The sequence below is a fragment of the Heloderma suspectum genome, chromosome 2, assembly GCF_057233095.1.
Source record: "Heloderma suspectum isolate Gila_16-S chromosome 2, 16-S_ref, whole genome shotgun sequence".
NCBI classification, from domain to species: domain Eukaryota; kingdom Metazoa; phylum Chordata; class Lepidosauria; order Squamata; family Helodermatidae; genus Heloderma; species Heloderma suspectum.
The window spans coordinates 5,676,410-5,699,811 of NC_139459.1; the positions used below are offsets into that span (position 1 = coordinate 5,676,410).

Below are 23,402 nucleotides of genomic sequence, written 5' to 3' on the forward strand. Positions count from 1 at the left end.
ATGGGAGTTGTAGGCCAAAGCATCTGAAGAGCTCTAAACTACCGATCCCTGATTTAAGGGCTAGACCAGAGGTGTTGAACCTCAAATCCTGCCTGCCTGTGGCCTCAATCTGGCCCTCCGGGGTTCCCCAGAAGGCCACACCCTTCCCCTAGGCACGCCTCTTTCCCTCGACTGCCCACCGTTTGGTGGTTTTCCGGCTTTTCCGTGTTTCCCCTCCCATTCTAAAAGCTTGAAACACTTCTCCTAAGGCTTCGTTACTGGAGCAAGCGCCTCAAGCTACAATATGCTGGCATTTCTGGTATTCTGGCCTTGCCCTTTTGCTTTCAGCCCTGCCCACCACAGGAATGCGGCCCCCAAGAGCATCTCTGAATTTGAATTTGCCCCTTGGGCTGAAAGAGGTTCGACACCCATGGGCTAAATAGAGGCAGCTGGGTTAGGAGATTCCCCTTGAGTTTGATGGGGTGCCTGGAAGCCAAATCAAGGAGAAGAAAAAAAGCTGGGTGCCGGTTAACTCGATTCGCCATGGCTTAGGCCTGAGTGCAAACCCTACACCAGGAAACCCATGCTTCTTTGCTGAATCCTGCCTTAATTCCCTTATGTTATAGTTTGTTTGTTTGTTTTAATTGGATTTCAAGGATTTTGCTATTAAAATGCAGCTGTGAGACATCACCAGTGTAAGAGAGGCAGCCAAGGAATATTCTAAATGAGCCAGAAGAATAACATTGGGCTTTAGAATCTCTGAGGTGCCCATTTCAAATCTTTATGTATGCCGTTACTGCGGACTGACTGGCCTGTTTATAGAGGATCCAAGCTCGATTCCCTCTGTACCTTTTCCCCACCAAGTCAGCAGTATACTTGATTCATTTGTTGTTCAGTCGTTAAGTCGTGTCCGACTCTTCGTGACCCCATGGGAAGAAAATAGCAGCATAGGAAAGTACAGCTGGAAGATATCAAGGGGGCAAGCCATAGGTCTGCCAGGAAAATGTAGAGGGGGAGACAGTGGACTGAACTCTTCAGGAGCTCTTTCAACCATCAAAGGTAAAGATGGGAAAAATCTGGTTAGGTCATTTAGTTCAACCCCACTGGCTCCCCGCGGAACATTTTCCAGCACTCCCTCCTGGGTTCATGCCTAAATCATTTAGTTCTGACGTTAATACAAAATATATATCTTCTTTATGCAAGGGTCAGTCATCTGGCAGGTCTTCCTGCATGTAAGCTGCATGAGAGGTATTTAACCAGCCGACAAATTACAAACAGAATAAATTTGGTTCTTGAGAGATCAAAGAAAAATAGAAAGGCCAGAACAGAGGGAGACTGAATATCACATCAATCATACGAAGGTGTTGGGGGGTGAGTGAACGGCAGGCTCCAAAGGTGTCTGAACCAAATCCTACATCAAACGAGAAACTGTGCTTAAAAGCCTGGATGTTCGATTAAAAATATCCCTAGGGCAGACAGAAGACCACGTGGAGCAGAAGAGACGTGTGCAGCGTGGAAAAGGCATGCTTTAAAGTTAAAAGGAAGCGGCAGGTGATACTTTCCCCCTCTTCTAGAGCAGCGGCAGCCTACTTTGGGGCAAGCGGGCCACTGGTCAAGCCCAACGTATGAGAGAGTGCAACTGCTGTGTAAACCACGGTCCGTGTGTAGCCTCGCCCCTCCCATGCAGTTAGGCTAGCACACCCTTCCCCAGCCTGTTGCCCTCCAGACAGGTTGGACTACAATTCCCATCATTCGCAGCCAGCATGGCCAATGATGGAGTTGCAGCCCAAAATGTCTGTAGGGCACCAGGATGGCAAAGGATGCTCTAAACCACTATATAAATGCTATGACAGCTATTAGTAGTAGTACTCTGCAGATTCAACAAGTTGGTTTATTTCTTCATATAACACATTTCAAAACCGCCCTCCATCCAAAAGTGTTCCAGGGTGGTGGGCAAAGGCATGAATAAAATTACTCATGCCAATATAAATACAATACCATAAAACATCAAGAACAATGAAAGCAAACAAGAGGCAGATAGGAGTATAAACGCCATGGATCACGCAGAGGCAACAGAGCTTGATACGGCTTGGGGGCCGGCTATCCGACGGATGGCCTTCTCCCAAGAGCCTGCCCAGGTCTTAAGGACTCCAGGGAGGCCCTCCTCTCAGCCCTGCTGCCATCAGAGGCACAGCTGGCATGTGTGGGGGGGTGGCCGCTCCTAGGCTCCGGAACTCCTTGCCGAGGGAGGCTAGGAGGGCGCCTTCCCTGCTGTCCTTTCACCGCCAGCAAAGATATTTTTATTCAGGCACGCCTTGGGCATCTGTGCTGGTCTGTTTCTGAAGGTGGTTTTAATTGGTTGGGTGCTGCTGATTTCTTTTATTGTTGTGTTTTTAGCTGAGTTTTAATGGATCTGGGCAGTATTCTACTGAGCCCTGTGCACCAGCAGTCTGAAATGACTGGAAACACTTATTTCCGGAACGGGGCAAGTCGGTGGCGCTCACAGAAGGAAGCGTCACTGTCCCAAGCTGAAAACAAGTGTTTCCGCTCGTTCCAGGGGTTACTTTTAGAACAGCTAACTCCCTCTTCTGGTGCGATGCAATCGGCAAGAGAGCATCCGTCTGCTTGGATACTGCCCTCTGTTTTTACGTTATGTTTTAATTAAGGCTTTATTTTTAATCTGTATTTTATTATCGTCTGCCGCCTTGAGCGCCATTTTTGGTGGAACATAGATGACCATTTAAAATGCCTTGGGAAAAGAAAAAAAATCTTAACTTGATGCCAAGAAGATTCTAATGTCAGTGCCGGATGTATTTCTTCTGGGAGGTTGTTCCAAAGTCATGCCACCACAGAGTCGGCGCTCTCCTTTCTAAAGTTGTAACACACCTCCTCTAAGGAAGGCAACTGAAGAAAGGCCACTGCAGAAAATCCTTCAGTTTCCTATCTAAAGAACACACACTCCTCCTTGGAGCTTGTTAGTTCAGGAAAATGTGACTAAGGGTGCAATCCTATGTATATTTCGACAGAAAAATATCCTACAACTCCCAGCATTCCATGCTGGCTGGGGAATGCTGGGACTTGTAGGACTTTTTTCTGTCTGAACATACATAGGATAGAGCCCCAAGGCTGTACATTCCTATAGACATTTGCCCTGGTAACGTGGGTGGCTTTAAAAGGGCTGTAGACAAATTTATGAAGAAAACGGTTACCAGTGATCGCTCCAGTGGCCTCTGAACACCAGTTATGGGCAGCAGGAATGGGAGGATGCTAGTGCTCTCATGTCCTATGTGTGGGCTCCCAACAGGCATCTACTTCACTACTGTGGGCATTAAAAAGACCAAGAAAGAGATCTTGGGGTTGTGGTGGACAGCTCAATGTGAAAATGTCAACCTAGTGTGCGGCTGCTGCGAAAACGGTAAACCCCATGATCGGCATAACTGGAAAAGGAATTGAGAATAAAACTGCCAATATCATACTGCCCTCGTACAGCTCTGTAGTGCGACCACACTTGGAATACTGTGTACAGTTCTGTGTACCTAAAAAAATATATTGTAGAGCTAGAAAAAGTGCAGAAAAGGGCAACTAAAATGATCAAGGGGCTGGAGCATCTCCCCTGTGAGAGAAGGTTACAACAGCTGGGATTGTTTAGCTTGGAAAAAAGGGCAAGGGGAGACATGATAGAGGTGTACAGAATTTTGCATGGCATGGAGAACGTGGATAGGGAGACTTTTTTCTCCCTCTCACATAATACAAGAACCCAGTGGGGTCATCCCTTCTAGCTGATTGGTGGGAGATTCAGGACAGATAAAAGGAAGTCCTTCTTCACACAGCGCATAGTTAGACTACAGAATTCACGTCCACAAGATGTAGTGAAGGCCACCAATCTGGATGGCTTTAAAAGGGGGCTAGACGAATTCCTGGAGGAGAAGGCTATCAATGGCTACTAGTTCTGATGGCTATATGCTACTTCCAGTATCAGAGGCAGTATGCCTGTGCATACCAGTTGCTGGGGAACATGGGCAACAGGGTGCTGTTGCGCTTGTGTCCTCCTTGCGGGTTTCCCACAGGCAGCTGGTTGGCCACTGTGTGAAGAGAATGCTGGACTAGATGGACCCTTGGTCTGATCCAGCATGGCTCTTCTTATGCTCTTAACTGCTGAACTAGATAGGCCTTTCAGAATAATGAAGCTAGGTAATTTTAGACTCTGGACTTAATGGTCCCTGGCTTTAGATGGTACTGTGCGTTACTTCAAAATGTGAAAAGCCTATTGCCTGCTCATTCTGCTGAGCTCATTCTCCCTCAAGGCCCTGTGCTGACAGCACCACTGTCTTTTAGTCTGATCCACCAAGGGTTCTTCTTATGTTAAGTCCAACATACATCCAATTCAAACTGGACTTCCAGGTTCTGTGCTCCGTGTATGTAACCTGCATCCGCTTGGCACAGCAACAATGTCAGGAACAGGCCAGGCATAATACACAAGTTTTGGGTCGTTAATAAGGAAATTAACATGAAGTGTCCATTTGATATTTTTGTAATGGGAACATGTTGGATTGATGCCATGCTGGCTAGTGGTGGAGATGTGGTCTGGTTACCTGATGTTAGCGAGAGCCAATCGAGAAAGAAGTGAGGTTGGAAGCCTTGAGTTCAAATTCTGGCTCCCCCTTGAGCATCCTGGGCAAGTACCCCATTACAGCTCCATTTTTATTCCATTATTAGAACCATGGTTCCCTCACCCGTAAAAATGGGACTAAGGACGTCTCTACGTTAAAGGCAAATCTGGGAGCTCCCCGAAGCATTTCCTTCCATCTCCGTGGCGTGATGAGAACTGGCTCATTAGATGAGAACGCGTCCAAACACCCTTTTGATAAAACTGCGCCATCTAGTGACTGAAAGTGGCAGTGTACCCTGTTGTATTTAAATACCTCATTTAGGCTGCAATCCTATTCATGTTTAGACAGAGAAAACTCCTACAGCTCCCAGTATTCCCCAGCCAGGATTGCAGCCTTAAACTGTTTTTTTTTTTTAAACTACACTTTTTGCCAGGGATAGTGCAGAAGGGGCCCTGGATGACACCGGCGTTGTGTAATGGACCCGCAAACTTCCAGGGATGGCCAGTCACGAGTGCACTATAAATGCCTCATGAAAAGACAGCCCATAAGTCCCAACCGATAGTACTGTTGTGATGATTCATAGGATAAGGATCTCTGAACACCTGTGCTTCTCCCCTCCCTCCAAAACAGTATAGAAGTAATGTAACACCATGCAGTGGGTTGGTTTCCATTGTGGCATATATGGGGCGGGGGGGGGGGGGAGGAGGTTAGAAAGAGAGGTGATTCCCAAAGTACTCCATGCAAAGTACTCTATGCAAATAGGTCTCTTACTCTGATGTTGCCTAAAGTGCTGTTGGATGGGCATCAAGGAACTGACAGAAGAGTTTTAGCATACTTTTAATGGTTGTGGATGTTTCATGAATGGACAATTCACCTGAGGGTTTGATATTAGTGTCCACGTGCAACAGCAACTGGAATAGGGAAACCCAAAGTTTCCCTATTCCAGTTGCTGAACTGGAGATGTTATAGCCATTGGCAAAGGGGTGGTAAAGGTCACCCAAGTTGCTCTGGAAATTGGATGCAGGGGTCAGAAAGACTGCTGCCTCCTCTATTTTATGTATTACTTTTTTTTTTTCCCAATTCCACACTTTCTCAGGACAGTCTCCCCTCCCCTTTTTTATCCTCACAACAACCCTGCAAGGTAGGCTAGGTCCAGAGACAGCGACTGGGCCAAGGTCACCCCGTGGGCTGAGTGAGGATTTGAACCCATGTCTCCTGGATCCTAGTCCAGCGCTCTGACCACTACACCACACTGTCACCACTGCTGGCGCGGTGCCTGTTCGCCTCCAGTTATGCCCTGTTGGCATACTTGTCCACAAGGCAATCGTGACATAGCCAACGCAAGCCTGCAGCGCAGGCCGCCGTTTCTCCTCTGCCTTTCCCGCAAAGGAAATTACGCCCTGGAACTCCTCGCCACTTGAAGCTACGGGCGACTGTTGCCACATCTGCCGCAGCCAGTCTCCGGGGGCATGTTCCGCCCCTTGCATTTGGCCTCCGAGCAGTGACCCCACCTCGGGCAGTTGCCACGCCAACGCGGTGACTCAGGACCTGGATTCTAGCCTTCGGCGGCTTACCTAAGATGCGGGTCACGCCCAGAGTGAGCTTATCCAGGAAGGGCTTGATGCGGAGGATGCTGTGCAAGGCCTTGTCCTCCATCCTCCTCCTCCTCCTCCTCCAGCATCAACTCCCACCACCTGCATAGATCTGCACGGGGGCAAAAAGAACGGGACGCGCCAGGTGGGTGTCTTTCGTCCACGCACGCGACCCGTAGCTCAGAGCCACGCCGCAAGAGGCGGCGGGAATTGTAGTCCCCCTTTCCCGCACAGGCCGGCGCGCCCGTCGCGGGAGCGGTAGTCCGCGCCGCAGGACGTTTCGCAGGAGGACTAGGAGCGGAGGGACTACAGCTCCCAGAAAGTAACGCGGCGGCGCATCCGCACTCCTCCCCCGCCCGTTTCCCCCGAGTCTTCCGGACGAGGCGGCCACAGGCCGCTTCCTGCGGCGCCGCGCCGCTTGGGCCGTATCTGGGCGAAGCTTGGGCGCGGGCAGCCAATGAGGGGCGAGAGCCGCGGCCGGTGGGCGGGGCAGGGCGGAGGGACGCTGGGAGTGGCGGTTGTTTCAAGATGGCGGATGTGGCCGCGGGGCCGGGGCCGGAAGGGGCCGCGTCCTGGAGCGGGGACCGTATCCTTCCCTCAGCGGGGGCTCGTGGCGGGCGGGGGCAGGAGGGCGCGGGGCTGCTGCGGGGCGCGCGAATAGCAGCCGAGGGTAATACATATTCGCCGATTGAGTAGCTCCTGAGCATGTCCAGAGCGCCCCCTCTGTTCCTTGGGAGCACGTCGCGCTAGCTTCAGTGGGGCTTTCTCACGAGTAGGCAGGCTCTAGCCTGACTGCCTCAGCCCCTGGTGTGTTGACTCACATAAGTAAGTTCCCCTGAGTTTCAGTAGGACTTACTCCCAAGTAAGCACTTGCACACGTGACTCTTCACCTATTCTTTCCTCTACTGGAAGTATTTTGAGTTGGGTTGCCGCCTCTCAGCACAGCTCCGGGTCTGGTTATTCCGGGAGCCGGTGTGGTCGAGTGGCCTTGCAGAGTGCTGAGTCTTGGCTGGGGAGGTCATAGTTCAAACCCCTACTCACTCGAGTGACCTTGGGCCAGTCCTGCAGCCTAACCTACCTCACAGGGCTGTTGTGAGGATGGAGGTGACCTGTGTCCATCTGTGCCACCCCGAGCGCAAAGGAGGAAGGTCAGGATGAGGATGATGATGATGATGGTAGTAGTAGTAGTGGTGATGATGCCCCTTGTTGGAGGAGTGCAGCCATAACGGCTGAGGTGAGGTTTGAACTGCGTTTCTGGACTGCCAGCTTGCTTGTGGATCTGGTAAAGCTGATTGAATTTTTGTTGTTAACTTCAGTGAACAGTTTGGGGACAATCTGACTTGGATTCCTGCATTGAGCAGGGGGTTGGACTCGATGGCCTTGTAGGCCCCTTCCAACCCTACTATTCTATGATTCTATGACAGTTTATTTTAACTGGTTAATTGGTTAGATTATTTGATGAAACTTTTAATCAACTAATAAGATGCTCTTGATTGATTGGGAAGTATTTATACAAAAGTATGGATGGCTCCCCCCTTTTCTCTTGCATAGGAGTAAATGACTCTTCTAAGAAAATGTCTGCTACAACACGCACATCATCTTCTAAAAGCAAAGTATGCTTCTTCTGAACTATGCCACAATATCTAAGGGAGCAATCGTATCTAGATAGGTGCTGCCTCCAAGTTCGGAGGCGGCCGTCTATCCAAAGCAGGGCAGGAGAAGCATGGAGGGGATTGTTCCCTCCACGCTTCTCCTGCCCTGCTTTTTTGGCTAGATAGCTGATTGCGGCTGTCTAGCCGCAGGAGGACGGAGCGGGGAAGGAGGCTGCTGTACGATACATAGGATATCTCGTACAGGTGGTTACACTCTCCCTGCCCTGGAATGTCCCCGCCATGCCCCTTTCTGGCCGCTCCGTGCTCCTCTTGCAAGCGTGGAGGACAGGGTTGTTTTTCGCTGCCTCCGAGGCAGCGCGGAAGTAGGGGGAGGTCAGTTCTCCGAGAACCAACCTCAGATCGTGGGCTCCGAGGTTGGTTCCCAGAAAACAACAAACAGGATTGCTGCCTAAGCATTGTATTAAAACCCAACGCTTAACTTGCAGCCACCACTCCTCATCTTGATAAAGCTGTTTTCCTTCTGCTTTCCCCCACTTATTCACTGCCCCACACAATGCTATGAATATTTATTTATTGCATTTCTATACTGCACAATAGCTGAAGTTCTCTGGGCAGTTTGCAACATTTAAAACCATAAGATACCACACAATAAACCATAAAATAAAAATTTTACACGTTTAAAACTACGGTATAAAATCAGAGTAAAAAACCTGCAGCAGTGTAAAGGTTTAAAAATGCAATAACAGATTTAAAAACAATAGAGACGAACACTAAAATGCCTTGGGAAAATTAAAAGATCTTCACCTGGTGCCAAAAGACCACAAGGTACATGTCTGGTGAGCTTCTCTGGGGAGGGCATTCCACAGCCAGAGCGCCACAATGGAATTTTAACATCCTATTCTCCTGACATCACTGCCAACCACAAGAACGTCTAAGGCTGCTATATTCTTGTGAGGTTTGGGGACTAGATAGAGCTGGGTATGGAAACAGCAGTTTGGTGGTGGAGTGGAGCTTCTTTTTCCTTAAGTAGCAAATATTGCTATGGTCATTTCTCAACTGTAGCTAACACATGTCTGGCTCAGCTTTATTGTTTGGTATTAATAGCAGTTGTTGTTGTTGTTCAGTCGTTCAGTCGTGTCCGACTCTTCGTGACCCCATGGACCATAGCACGCCAGGCCTTCCTGTCCTGCGCTGTCTCCCGGAGCGTGCTCAAGTTCATATTCATTGCATCCGTGATGCTATCTAGCCATCTCATCCTCTGCCGTCCCCTTCTCCTTTTGCCTTCAGTCTTTCCCAGCATCAGGGTCTTTTCCAGGGAGTTTTCTCTTCGCAATTAATAGCAGACATTACACCAAATTCTCTCACATTGCATATTACATCAGAAAGGTAGACGTTGCACAGGACGGATCATGGATTGACAAATGGATAGTTGGGCTGGAATTGTAGAATGTTGAATGTCAAAGGAAGAGCTGGCTGGTTTGATGGTAGGGTTATCTTGACAGTTGAGTTTGTTCTTGGGACCATCCTATCTAGTATTTCCCTTAAGTGCCTTGTAATATGATGTTGCTGACCTCCACTGTTAGTAGATTGCCTTCTTTGGGAAGTGCTGGATAAGAGATGAAAGACCCTTCTTGGTAATTCTTAAAAAGAAGGGAAAATGTTACCTTCATTCTACGTATAGGTATATGTAGAGTACCCTTTTTATAAAATCTCAGGCCAGCTGTTATCTAGAGTTTTTACAAGTGTCTTTAAATTGAAGCAATCTGCATTTGATATGCAATTGCTGTAGCACTAGCAGTATGTTCACAAGAAGAACAGAGAAAAGGCTAGATTAGGGATTTGGCTCCTTTAGTTTTTACACTGCTTTTGTAGTCTGAATATGGTAATCTTTGCACTTTATTAAAAACAAGAATGGCATCGCAGGGTACTCTATCTTAGTGTTTTGGAGTGCTTGCATATGAAATCAACCACAGGTTGGCCCAACATGGGGCCTGCAGGGGATGATTTGTGGTACATAATAGTAGCTAGCACAGTGAAAGGTGGTAAAGTAGTAGGCACTGGTATCATAAATGCCCTGGATTCTATCATAGAATCATAGGGTTGGAAGGGGCCTACAAGACCATCGAGTCCAACCCCCTGCTAAGTGCAGGAAGCCTGATTCCCAGGAGGTCTCCCATCCAAGTACTAACCAGGGCTGACCCTGCTTAGCTTCTGAGATCAGACAAGATCAGTCTAAGAAGTGTCTAGAATGGCTTTCTTCACAATTGCCTCAAGACAGCCTCGTGTTCTTGGTCTTAAACAAAACAGCAGAAACATAAAGTTTCCGGACACATCAGCTGTGGGAGAAAGGAGCATGACTAGTTTTCTTTCTCCCTGCCCCCTGTAACTGTTCTGTAGATTTTGAGCTAGGGAAGAAAAAACAGACCCATGGTAAACTTCCTCTTTAGGCTTAGAAGTGATAAATAAGAGCCAGTGTGGTGTAGTGGCAAGAGTGTTGGACTAGGAGCTGGGAGATCTGGGTTCTAGTCCCCACTCGGCCATGGAAGCTCACTGGGTGACTTTGGGCCAGTCACACACTCTCAGCCCAACCCACCTCACAGGGTTGTTGCTGTGAGGATAAAATGGAGAGGAGGAGGATAATGTAAGCTGCCTTGGGTTCCTTGCAAGAGGAAAAAAAGGCGGGGTATAAATGCAATAAATAATAATAATAACAACAACAACAACTCTCCTCCCATTTCTGTAAAGTCTAGATATTGTCTGGATGTACCACTGGTTGGGACAGCTGTCATTTTCTGAAGGAGACTAACTTTTCTGTCTGAGTTCACCCTATGATTTAGTCATTTCATAGACCATAGAGTCGGAAGGGACGTTGGAGGTAATCTAATCCAACTCAGTGCAGGATCTGCAATACAGGATGCAGCTACAGCATCCCTCACTGAAGGCTGTCCAGCCTTTGTTTAAATACCTCCAGCAGAGGAGAACTCACCATCTCCCAAAGCAGTTCATTCCGCTGTTGAACTTCTTTTACCATTAGGATGCTTGTTCTAATGCAGGGATGAGCAACTTGTGGCCCTCGAGATTTGTTAGCCTGGAACTCCCATCATCCCTCACCATTGGCTACCGTGGCTAGGGCTGATGGGAACTGTAGGCCAAAATATCTGGAGGGTCACATGTTGTCCACCTCTCTTCTAATGTTTAGTTGAAATCTGCTTCCCCGCAATTTCCACCCTTTGGTTCTAGTCTTCCCTTCGGGAGCAACAGAAAGCAGCTCCATCCCCTGCGTAACAGCCCTTCAGATATTTGAAGGCCACTACCTTGTCTCCCCTGAAGCTTCATTCTCTTTGCTAAGCGCACCCAGCTCTTTCAGACATTCCGTATAGGACTTGGTTTCCACCATCCTGGCTGCCCTCCTCTGGAGACTCTTCAGTTTGTCAATGGCTCATTTAAAACACAATGCCCAGGACAGCTCCAGATGCTGCCTGACCAGCGCAGAATAGAGTTGAATTATTATTTCTTGGGAAGCAGTAGTTTATGTCTGTTTCTTGTGGAAATGTGTTGTCTATAAATTTGTTATGAGATGTTCCCAGTGTGCCTTTCCCCAAAGCCATATAGAATCCAAAAGAATTCAGATGCTTATGTATCTTATTTGTATCCTGCTGTTCCTCCAAGGATCCACTAGAAGGTTGTAGATGAGTACTAAGGAATCGCAGTTAGATGACAAATTTATCTGTACTTTATGCTTCTCTGGGGTAGAAAAAATGATGCCTGATCTAAGCATGTCTTGTGCTATAGATGGAGATCCAATGGTTGTTTCCCCCAGATTTCTTTCCTGGACCCCCAGATTCTGATGTCTTATAAGAGCTCCAGATTGCTTTTTTGACATTTGAATGTAAGGCTTGAGCCCCCTCTGTCTATAATAAGTGTCTCAGAAGCATGCATCGAATGTATGGCCTTTATGTGTTCCTTTAAGATCAAGGCTAATACAAATAAATGTGGATGCAGACACTGCTGAGTAACAGCTGGATTTAATATTTTTTTAAAAAATGTGGGATCAGCCATTCTTTCTTGTTTCAGCAGTCTCAAATGCAATCTGAAATCATCACAACACCTGGTAAATTCTAATTTGAATGTCTACATCCTCCTCCTCTTCACCCATTTCATTTTAAGACTCTGGGGATGCAGACATCATCAAAGCCTTTCCCCCCTGTTGTTCCTGCCTTCCCCAGCTTTGTAATGTCTTGCCAGATGAAGAGATCTGGGGACCTTGAAAGCTTGCACGTTTTTGTGTTCTTTGAGTTGGTCTAATAAAAGTATTACCCTAAAATGATTTTGGAACCTACCAAAAATGTTGTGGTTCATTATCTCATTGATTGAGCGAGTTACAGGGTCTTTAATAAAAAGCAACCTTTAATGGAGGTCTCTTTATTTTCAGAATTAATAACAGAAAGTGGATGTAAAGAAATTTATGCTTTGGTAGTCTTTCTTTCCATGTTCTGCTGCCTGTGAGCTTTTTATTTTGAGGTGGAAGAAATCTTTCCCATCACACATTTAAAGCCTTCAGTCTTTAAAATATAGCACAAAACAACCCTTTTCCCCTTTGCTTTCCTTGAATGAAATTGCATTCAGTTTCTGATGAAAACCAGCCACCTGTATATGTCCCAGGTATGATCTTTGAACGGTTGCAAAATGTAAGCAAATCACCGTGATACTTCAGATAATGAATTTGGCCAGGACTTGGTTCAAATCTACTGTTGAACTTCATTTATTATATTTCTATACTCATAAGCTTTTTGGGTGGTTTACAAAGATTAAAAACCTTAAAAATACAATATCATACATAATGGTTCAAATACAATGGTTAAAATGAGATGGGGGATGTATTGTAAACCTTGGGATGGGGCAAAAGATAAAATAAGTCAAATAATAATTTAGGGAGCAATCCTATGGCCCCCTAGACAGAGTCTGGGGGGGCCATAGAATATTGTGGATTCCTGGATCTGAAGTCGGAGACAGTGCTTGGACCCAGGAATCCCCCCCCCTCCCCTTGCAGCTGGTTTGGAGAGAACTGGGCTGCCTGCCTCTCTGAGGTTGCAAAAGTGACCTCAGAGAAGAGGTAAAGGGGGTGTGCTGTTGGGTGGGGAGGGAACTGGAGGGGCTGGCTTATCCCATATCCTGAGGCCTCTCCAGCTTCCTTCCCTCCCCCTCTGTGCTGCCTCAGCTAGATGGGTGAAAAAGCCCATCTAGCTGAAATGCAGAGCAGGAAGCACGGTGGAGACAAGGATCACCTCCGCTTCACTTCCCGCTTCGCACTGGATACTTGTAATCCTCCAAGTCTAGAGGCTGCTTGGGCCAACAACTCTGTTTCACGGTTCTTTGCCATGACGTCGAAACCTGGAACCCTGGGTTGTTGAAGGAGAAACAACCCAGAGTTTTAACACATGGTTAGCAAAGTGGAAGTTGTCAGTTGGGAGCCAGCATGCTCACTTGCTCCCAACTGCTTGCTAAGAACCCATGGTGAACAAACTATGGTTTGTTTGGTCATCTGAACTGACCTCCTGATCAACTAGATCTGATCTTGTTCCATCAGCTTGCCTGGGCCAACTACCAGCTGGCCTTTCTCTGCTCACTGGCCAGCCAATCTGCAGGTAGCAGAAGGAGGGGAAGACTGTGACGCACCTTCCAATTGGCCTGCTTTGACCTGCTTTTTGTATTTTAGCTTTTTTCTATTTGACAAAGAAATATGTTATCTGTAAAAATAAGAAATAACTTCATTCATCTGTCAGCAAGTTAGACTCATGTTACCAGCTCCTGTGACACAGGAATGGTTCCAGTTTGTTTGATAGCATAGCTTCTGTAGTGGCCCTTAGAAGCAGTGACTAGTGCTGTGAAGTATATTTCTTGCAGATAGATGAATTTCTATGACATAATTCCTCCATATTTGAGAAAAAGTGTTCTGCTCCAGGCAGCTGATTCTTCAGGCCAACAGTGGTTGATTAGCTTGCGGTCTTTTTATATTGCTAATTAGTCTCCCACACTTACTTCTTGGGTACTGGGTGGCTGGGCCCTTCAAAACAGGGAGAAGCACGGGGTCATGCCAAAGCAGCCACATGGACTGAAATATAGAAAGTTACTGACCCATATACGAAATGAAGGATGCTTTCTTGTCCCATATGACAAAGGTATGGGAGCCTTTTCTTCATGGCCCTATAAAGAGTATAGGAATAAGGGCAGCAAAAACTCTGCTCACCCTCCCCGGTCCTCTTACTGCTCTTTTGTTCTAGTGTTTGTGTGTTTCCTGTTTTAGGCAGAGGTAGATAGATTGCTTGGATTAAAACTAGTCAACTTCATCTTGTAAAAGAAATGGGAGGGAGCGTGGTAAGCTGAATCAAGTGATACTTGCACAAGGCATTATAAACTTGATTAAACAACTCCAAAGTGATTAAAACATGCAGGTTCGTTTATGAAAAAAATGAACTTTGTCTTAAAAAGAGAAGTGCTGAGAAGCATCAGGCAACAGGTTCAATAACTATACGGAGCCAATAAAACTATTAATCTTTGGTTTGTGCTGTGGCCTTTGCAGGATCTTAGAATGACGCTTTAGACCTCTGTCTTTGGATGGAAATAAGGAATCCAAGGTGCAGGGTCCTTAAGGCATTGGGCAGGCTTTCCTTGGGAGTTCCCAGGTCTGGCTAGCGTGTGTGTGTGTGTGTGTGTGTGAGAGAGAGAGAGAGAGAGAGAGAGAGAGAGAGAGAGAGAGAGTGATGGGGATTTCTAGGAAGTGCTGCTCAAGCATTTTTGGTGCTGCTTTCATTTCCTCTTTTTTTGTTGGGAGTGTTGATGCGGAAGGTGCTTTGTAAGAGTAACTGGATGTTTTCCTGATCTTGTTTGTTCAACCTACAGGAGTTTCTGTAGAGAGGAAGTTTAGAGCAAGACACCTGCTAAAAGGTCAGAAAGCAGAATTGAAGGCAAAAGTACCTGTAGCTGCTGCTCCTGTCCCAATGGATGCCTTGAAAAACACAGATGTACCTGGGCAACAGGTCAGTATGTCTCTTTTTTAAAATAAAAGATATGAAAGGAGAAATGGAAGCTAAATCTGAGGCTATAATCCTTTGCATGCTTACCTGGGTCTAAGCCCATAGAACTCAGTGGGGCTTGCTTCTGAGTAAACATGATTCAATGTTTAGGATTGCACTGTAAATTATAGTTGTTCATGGCATTGTTCTCATGAGGCTGAAAAGTTGCTGCCTCTAACTGGCTTTGAAGCCTTTTCAGTCTGAATTCTACTTTCTGCAATCAACATACACATTCAAGGCACAAAAATAAAGTGGTGGTGGAGCAGGCAGCATGTGGCTTGAAAAAGCCTGTCTAGGCCTCTAAAATCTGTGATGCTTGTAGCTGCAGCTAGACGCATGTTCTCCAGTCCAGAGCCAAAATGGAGCAAGCAAGAGTTCCTTTCTCAGTGCTTAGGCATTGTAAAGTTCTTCTACGTGGGCAAGGTGAGCCAGGGGTGGGGGTGGGGGAAAATCCTGATTGCATTCTCACCACTGCCTATTCTTGCAAATAGTATTGTGAATTCCAGGCTGCACGAACAGATTTGTAGGGGATTTGACAAAGAAGACATGTCTTCCTGGCCCATCCTTGAGCAGGGAGCTGATTAGCTGGGAGATGCTCTGCTGTTTCTTCTTGAGGAGCCTGCTCCCTCCAGTCAGCAGATGACAGATATCCCTTCTACTGGTCAAGATAAGCTCCTGTGGTGATCAGTCACTGTGTTCCCTATTAGGAAGCTGTCGTATATCAGGTCAGATGGTTGGTCATAGAATCATAGAAGAGAAGGGTTGGAAGGGGCCTACAAGGCCATCGAGTCCAACCCCCTGCTCAATGCAGGAATCCAAGTCAAAGCATCCCTGACAGATGGCTGTCCAGCCTCATCTTGAATGCCTCCAGTGTGGGAGAGCCCACCACCTCCCTAAGGAATGGGTTCCATTGTTGTATTGCTCCAACAGTCAGGAAGTTTTTCCTGATGTTCAGCCGGAATCTGGCTTCCTGTCACTTGAGCCCATGATTCCGTGTCCTGCACTCTGGGATGACTGAGAAGAGATCCTGGCCTTCCTGTCTGTGACAGCCTGTCAAGTACTTGAAGAGCGCTATCCTATCTCCCCTCAGTCTTCTCTTCTCAAGGCTAAACATGCCCAGTTCTTTCCGTCTCTCTTCATAGGGCTTTGTTTCCATTCCCCTGATCATCTTTGTTGCCCTCCTCTGAAACCTCTCCTGCTTGTCTACATCCTTCTTAAAGTGTGGTGCCCAGAACTGGACACAGTACTCCAGATGAGGCCTAACCAGTGCTGAGTAGAGGGGAACTAGTACTTCCTAGGATTTGGAAGCTATGCTTCTATTCATGCAGCCCAAAAGAGCATTTGCCTTTTTTGCAGCCACATCACATTGTTGGCTCATATTCAGCTTGTGATCAACAACAATTCCAAGATCCTTCTCACTTGTAGTATTTTTGAGCCAAGTATTCCCCATCTTGTTACTGTGCGTTTGGTTTCTTTTTCTTAGGTACAGAACTTGGCGTTTATCCCTATTAAATGTCATTCTGTTGTTTTCTGCCCAGCACTCCAGCCTATCAAGATCACTTTGAATTTTGTTTCTGTCTTCTAAGGTATTAGCTATCATTAAGCTCAGTATTGTCTACACTGATTGGCAGGATCTTGGGCAGAGAGAGGCATTTCCCAGGTTTGCTACATGAGACCCTTTTAATAGGAAGGGCCAGGGATTGACGATGGAGCTTTGTACGTGCCAAGCATGTGCTCTACCCCTGAGCTGGCATCTGTCCCCTATAGCTGAATGTCTTGGGTGCTTGGATGGACTTGTGCTATGCAAAGAGCAGTGCAGGTTTTCAGAGCTACCATTTTGTCATGGCCAGGACAGGCAACCATGGTAGTGTGGGAGGATGTGAAGGAGACTTAAAAGATTCCTCCCTCATTCTCCTGTCTCCAAGACAGTAGTAGTTTATTCCTGCAGTGTGGACATTAGTACTTTAAAATATATTACTGTGACACTAATGTAGGAGTATACTTCAGCTGTATGGGAGCTGCTGGTGTAAAAGTGCATCTTAAGCTATATTTATGGAATTTATAGCTACTATTGGGCCTCCGTCAAAAGAAGCAATGTTGGGTTATAAATCAGCAAAGCAGAGATCAGAGGAAGCGATTATTGCAGGTTAGCTCCTTTTCCCTGTCCTTGAATACAATCTTTTTGTGTAACGATCTAGAGATGGTTAACCGGTAAGTCGTCTAGTTCTCCCTTGCCCTGTTCTCTGAGGCTGGTTTGTCTTACAAGGCAATTCTGAAAGCATTAAGGCTGTTGTTTCCATTGAGGAACTCTTGCCCAATTGCTGCTCACCTGGCCTTACGTGGCTGAGTCGTGTGTGAAGATGTGATTTGATTGGGTGATATAAACCAGAAATATAGCATAAGGTTGGAGATAAACTGATACATCTATTAATTGATTTATTTCGCACCATGTTCCAGTGGTTTAGGGTGGGTAAACAAGCAGTTTCATATGAAATGGATGTTTCTTAAGGGGCTCACTCCCCAAATCAAAGAGATAACAGAATCCCGGGGCAGTGTGTTAAAAATGTTAATTTAATCACTTAGAATAGGCTGTTGGTTTTTAAATTTGGTTTATTAATATGGGGTGAGGATGCAGAGTCATCGGGTTAATCGCAGCTCATTCTGCAGTGAGTTTCCTGCAGTGGGCTTTGCCCACTTCCTCTTCTTCAGTTCCAGGAGTCCCTCTACTATGTGAGAAGGAAAAGGTGGGGAGTTTCTGCATAAATCTTACAGACCTTTGTTTTGGAAAATTGGTCTTGTTTTGTGATGCTGCTTTTCCTACCAGACTCCACCTTGGCATTGCATGACTTGTCTTGAGTAGATTTTTGGTGTGTTAATTGCATCTGAGAATCCCAGTTCAAATGTAACTACAAACTATGGTTGTGTGAATGAGCAGTTAGGAGCCTTACCTTCATGTGCATCCTTGTCCTTCCTCCTCCCTTGTACTTGGTGATGCTCTGCCTCCTATCCTGGTTTAAGGCAAACCATAGTTTGCAAATTGTGATTTCTGAACATGGTTTGCAGGGCAAGCACAAACTGATATTCATTTTTGGGGGTGGGGGCAACGAACCATGGGTTCTCAAACAAGAACAGAAGGCAGGGAATCCCCGTGTGCAAGGGGAGGACGGAGGGCGTGAGGCTATGATTTCCTCGAATTCCTGGTCTTGAGGTGTCCATTGACACGTCAGCACCCTTCTATGGGCCAGGGAGACATCAGTGTGCCGGATTTATGTTACCTTAAGTTGCCCCCACAACTAACACTCTTACCAGCTCAAAGAAGGGACTGTGCTTGCCTTTGGGCAATCTCCCAGGATTAACACCCTGCCCATATCCACTTACTCTCTTGCCCACAGTCCCCAGCGAAGCTCTCTCCATGGCTTAGAGGGTCCCCAGGCATTTCTGGTGTGGCTCAACCCCCTTTCTGATCTGTGTGCTGCTACTGTTGCTCCTATAGTGAAGTAATACTTAGCATATATATAACACTTAAAGTCCTCAGAGAGCTTCATGTATATATTTTTTGCAGTCCTTACTACAGCCATGTCAGTATTAACAGTATGATCCCCCCTCTTTTGCGGATGGAGGGGGCTGAGTCTGAGAGTGGCTTGTCAAAGGCTACTTAGTGCGCTGTGATCTGGCTGTGTAGCCTGGGTGCGCTACTGGTTCTCTCTTTCAGCTGGTCTCCTTATTCTGGTCGCTCACTATCTTTGTTCCACTTAGGTGTCCAGATGCCACCCGTGCCGTGGGAGCGCTCCTCTCCTCCCACTGTGAACATCTTGTTGCCTTAATGATCTTCACTATTCGTCAAGCAGGAGACACTCTAGGTGCTCTAGGCACCTCTGCTGTGGCCACTTGGAGGTCTTTCCTAGGCCTTTGGGGGAAGGGCGTGTGTCTTTCCTCTTCCCCCCAGTCAAGTCGTGACACTGTGCACCACACTCAGCTGTAGACCTTTTGGGGCCTTCGCGTCGTCCAAGCAAGACCTCATTCGTCAGTCACCACATTATCAGACAGGCAAATTCTGGCAGGCTCACTTGGTTCTTGGATTGGGATGGATCTTTTTCTCGTCACGGAGAGAGTGCACTGTTTTATTCAGGACTGCAACATCTCCCAGTGCAGGTGCACATTGTGCTCTCTGTCTGCTGTGCATTTTATTTTCCCTCCAGCACCTGTGTAGTGCAACACTGCAGCTGGCCAGTCCTGTTGCTCTTTGTCTCTTGGGCTCGTCCTGCATCACAGCTAATTGGCTGATTGCTCCTGTGCTCTCTTCTCCCTGCCCCACAGCCACTTTACAGCTGAGCCACTGTGCTCTCTTCTCCCTGCCCCACAGCCACTTTACAGCTGAGGAGTGGCAGGTCACCCAGCTCCCCCCCTCCCCCCGGAAACCTCCTCCAGTAGCCTAGATCACAGCAGCTGGCTCATTGCTACAGCAAACAGCAAGGCAAAGTTAGAGAGCCCTTGCTGAGAGTGAGCAGCTACTGCAAAAAACTGTGTGTGTGTGTGTGTGTGTGTGTGTGTGTGAGAGAGAGAGAGAGAGAGACAGACAGACAGACAGACAGAGAGCCACACGAGGTGATTAGGAGCCACCAGTGGCCCTCAGGCCTTGCAGTGAAGAACCCTGTCTTAATGTGTCTTATTGATTTACGGGAAGAGTGGGTGCCTCTCGAGTGTTTTCTGTGGCTGCACACTGATGAGAGGATATGCTTGCCTTTGGTATGTGCAGGTAACCTGCCAGTCTTTTACTTCAAACTTTTTGGTTGTTTATTCATCAGTTGCTTCCGACTCTTTGTGACTTTATGGACCAGCCCATGCCAGAGCTTCCTGTCGGCCGTTGCCAGCCCCAGCTCCCCCAAGGTCGAGTCTGTCACCTCCAGAATGTCATCCATCCATCTTGCCCTTGGTCGGCCACTCTTCCATTTGCCTTCCACTTTCCCTAGCATCAGCCTCTTCTCCAGGGTATCCTGTCTTCTCATTATGTGGCCAAAGTACTTCAGTGTTGCCTTTAAGATCATTCCCTCAAGTGAGCAGTCTGGCTTTATTTCCTGGAGTATGGACTGGTTTGATCTTCTTGCAGTCCAAGGCACTCTCAGAATTTTCCTCCAGCACCACAGTTCAAAAGCATCTATCTTCCTTCGCTCAGCCTTCCTTATGGTCCAGCTCTCGCAGCCATAGGTTACTATGGGGAATACCATTGCTTTCACTATGCAGTCCTTTGTTGTCAGTGTGATGTCTCTGCTCTTAACTATTTTATCAAGGTCTGTCATTGCTCTCCTCCCAAGAAGTAAACGTCTTCTGATTTCCTGGCTGCAGTCAGCGTCTGCAGTAATCTCTGCGCCTAGAAAGACAAAGTCTGTCGCTGCCTCCACGTTTTCTCCCTCTGTTTGCCAGTTATCAATCAAGCTGGTTGCCATAATCTTGGTTTTTTTGAGGTTTAACTGCAACCCAGCTTTGCACTTTCTTCTTTCACCTTCGTCATGAGGCTCCTCAGCTCCTCCTCGCTTTCAGCCATCAAAGTGGTATCATCTGCATATCGGAGATTGTTAATGTTTCTTCCAGCGATTTTAACTCCAGCCTTGGCTTCATCAAGCCCAGCACGTCACATGATGTGTTCTGCGTACAGACTGAATAGGTAGGGTGAGAGTATACAACCCTGCCGCACTCCTTTCCCAATCTTAAACCAGTCCGTTGTTCCATGGTCTGTTCTTACCATTGCTACTTGGTTGTTATACAGTTTCCTCAGGAGGCAGACAAGATGACTTGGTATCCCCATACCACCAAAAGGTTGCCACAATTTGTGATGATCCACACAGTCAAAGGCTTTAGAATAGTCAATAAAACAGAAATAGATGCTTTTCTGAAACTCTCTGGCTTTCTCCATTATCCAGCGGATATTGGCAATTTGGTCTCTAGTTCCTCTGCCTTTTCTAAACCCAGCTTGTACATCTGGCAATTCTCGTTCCATGAATTGCTGGAGTCTACCTTGCAAGTTCTTGAGCATGACCTTACTGGCATGTGAAATAAGTGCCACTGTTCGATAGTTTGAACATTCTTTGGTGCTTCCATTTTTTGGTATGGGGATATAAGTTGATTTTTTCCAGTCTGATGGCCGTTGTTGTGTTTTCCAAATTTGCTGGCATATGGCATGCATCACCTTGACAGCATCATCTTGCAAGATTTTAAACAGTTCAGGTGGGACACCGTCGTCTCCTGCTGGCTTGTTATTAGCAATGCTTCTTAAGGCCCATTCAACCTCACTCTTCAGGATGTCTGGCTCTAACTCACTGACCACACCGTCAAATCTATCCCCGATATTATTATCCTTCCTACACAGATCTTCTATATATTCCTGCCACCTTTTCTTGATCTTTTCTGCTTCTGTTAGGTCCTTGCCACCTTTGTTTTTGATCATACAACTTCAAACTAGTGAATTCATATTTACAGCTGGGAGTGCACCCCATGATGTCTTGGAATGGGCTCCTGGGGTTGCCCTGTTCTGCAAACTAAATATTTTCCAGCATTCATATGATCAAAGCAGCTCTCTAGTTTCAATTACTACTTTTTCCTCATTTTGAAAAGTTGCTGCAGCTTTAAAGTGCATGTGCAGATCGCCTGCCAAGAGAGGCTTCCCAAGGAATAGCTGAAACTCTTGAGGCTTCTGTGTCCCTGAAGTTCTTTGACCCAGGATGCATGCAAACTAAGCTGTAGGTGCATCTGTCAACTGTAGTGGGAGATCATGTGTCTGGTGTGAATGCACGAAATGAGCTGTTGACTTTGAAAATAGTCATCATCTTTTGAAAAGTGTAGGGAAAGTTTTAGCAGATATAACCTGCAGCTGTTAACGTGAAGTGCTTTGAGTGAAAAGCTAGTTTAAATTAAACACAAATCAAAAGGTTTGAATGAAGCTTCCTAATGCCTGGAGTTGTGAGAAACATCACTCAGCAGAACTTGATCGCTACTATCCATTTCAAAGATGGCTTAAAATAATAATTTTATTAGCTTTTGAAGACTTCTTTGAAAGGAGTAGCTGAACTCAGAAGGGCATGTTTTCTTGATAATGTCTAGCCACAACTCCCCATCATGCTCTTGAGAAGGCATGCATGGTGTGTATAAGGGATGCAAACCCTTTGTTCATTCTTTGTGTGATCCGTTTTTAATTCTGCGATAGGCCTGTATTGGGAAGAAATGGAAAGCTCTTCAAAGAACAATGTCTCGTGTTGTTAGCCTTGAGCAAATTTAAAGAGCCACCTAAGGGGGGGTGGGGCAATCATATTGGTGTGTTTGAAGACTTTAAAGGGGAGAGAATTCCACAATGGCTAGGAAATACCCTTTCCTAAGGCCAGCTTGCACTGATGAGGATAGTAACCTTTTGAATGGAACATGGCCCTTCTTTTGAATTGAATGTGACCCTTGTTCTGGCTGAAGAGGAGTTTTCTAAATCCTGAAAGATGGCTACCTTGAGTGACACAAGTTGGTCCACTAAACACATAACATACCACATTTGGATCCTGTCTATCTTTGGTACCCATTTGGCGGCCTCTCTCAAACAAATGAGAGAGGCATGAGGGGGAGACAGAATATCCTCTCTAATTCGGTGAGGACAGTTCTTCCAAATTCTGGGAGTGGAGGCTGGTGTTCTCTCTCATTGGTGTTCCAGTTCCCTGAACCATTCCAAACAAGTTGAAGGATGAAGAAGAACTTCTGCTGTAGTTCTTGCCAAGTTCTAGGTGTCCTCAAATGGGCAGGGTTAATGGTTAGAGCACTGTGTGGTAGACAAGAGTTAGACTAGGAAGCCAGGCTGTTATGATGTCATTAGAGAGACAGACAGTTGTTTGGATCATCTGAACAAAGCTGAGAGACAGATGCCCAGGCACGGGTTGGGATATAAGGAATACACATGCTTACATGTGTGTGTGTCTGCCATGGTGACTAGCTGGTCGTGTTTTCCATTTCATGCTTTATTTTGTCCATAGTTGGCCAGTGGAAGGCTGCAGTGTATGACCTCCGAATCCCATAAATCCATAGACATGAGCAGCTGAGGGCCAAACTACATGTTACATTAAATGCACAATTGCAATTAATGTTTCTTTGAAAATATTGGCCATGGGGAAAGGACTGGGCAGATTGGGACCATGGTGTGTGGGGAGGGTTTAACAGTTTCCCATGTCCCCCATGACAATTGCCCCCTTGAAACAATGGTTGCTGATAGCAGCTACCTTTCTGCATCAAATAGCAATGCTGGGCGTGGTAGGGATGTTTTTACACTGAGACTGTGGTGTAGGGAGGTTAACTCCCCCCCACATATTATGATCCAGGTCCGGCTCTCCTCTCCCTCCTTTCCCTGGCAGCTGCTTTTTAAAAAGAAATGATAGATATATTAGATGTGATCACACTTGTAATGTAATTTGACTCTGAGCCTCTAGCCTGGGAAGCCAAGATGTTTGGAGTTGCGATCTACATTGATTTGGAGTTGGAGCAGTGTTATTGCTCATGTTGCAAATCTTG

General features: G+C 46.6%; 2 protein-coding genes across 19 annotated transcripts in view; one reads left to right on the forward strand and one right to left on the reverse strand.

Moving 5' to 3' along the window:
- TPGS2 (tubulin polyglutamylase complex subunit 2) overlaps window positions 1-6,612 on the reverse strand; it is a 45,157-nt gene extending 38,545 nt beyond the window's left edge. For 2 of the 3 annotated variants that reach the window (XM_084832833.1, XM_084832834.1), the window contains exon 1: window positions 6,164-6,592. In XM_084832833.1, coding sequence (XP_084688959.1) covers window positions 6,164-6,245 — 82 coding nt within the window. In that variant the 5' untranslated portion in view covers window positions 6,246-6,592. Of the gene's footprint in view, window positions 1-6,163 lie in introns of all 3 variants that reach the window. The other variant, XM_084832831.1, reaches the window with a different exon arrangement.
- Window positions 6,613-6,667: 55 nt separating this feature from the next.
- The window catches only part of KIAA1328 (KIAA1328 ortholog), a 282,897-nt gene continuing 266,162 nt past the window's right edge, over window positions 6,668-23,402 (forward strand). For 12 of the 16 annotated variants that reach the window (XR_014787484.1, XR_014787486.1, XR_014787485.1 and 9 more), the window contains exons 1-3: window positions 6,668-6,767; window positions 12,421-12,456; window positions 14,695-14,831. Coding sequence is in view for 13 of the 16 variants with exons in the window: in XM_084832817.1 (XP_084688943.1) it covers window positions 6,710-6,767; window positions 12,421-12,456; window positions 14,695-14,831 (231 nt within the window). In the remaining 3 variants the exon portion in view is untranslated. The other 4 variants (XM_084832825.1, XM_084832827.1, XM_084832820.1 and 1 more) reach the window with 3 other exon arrangements.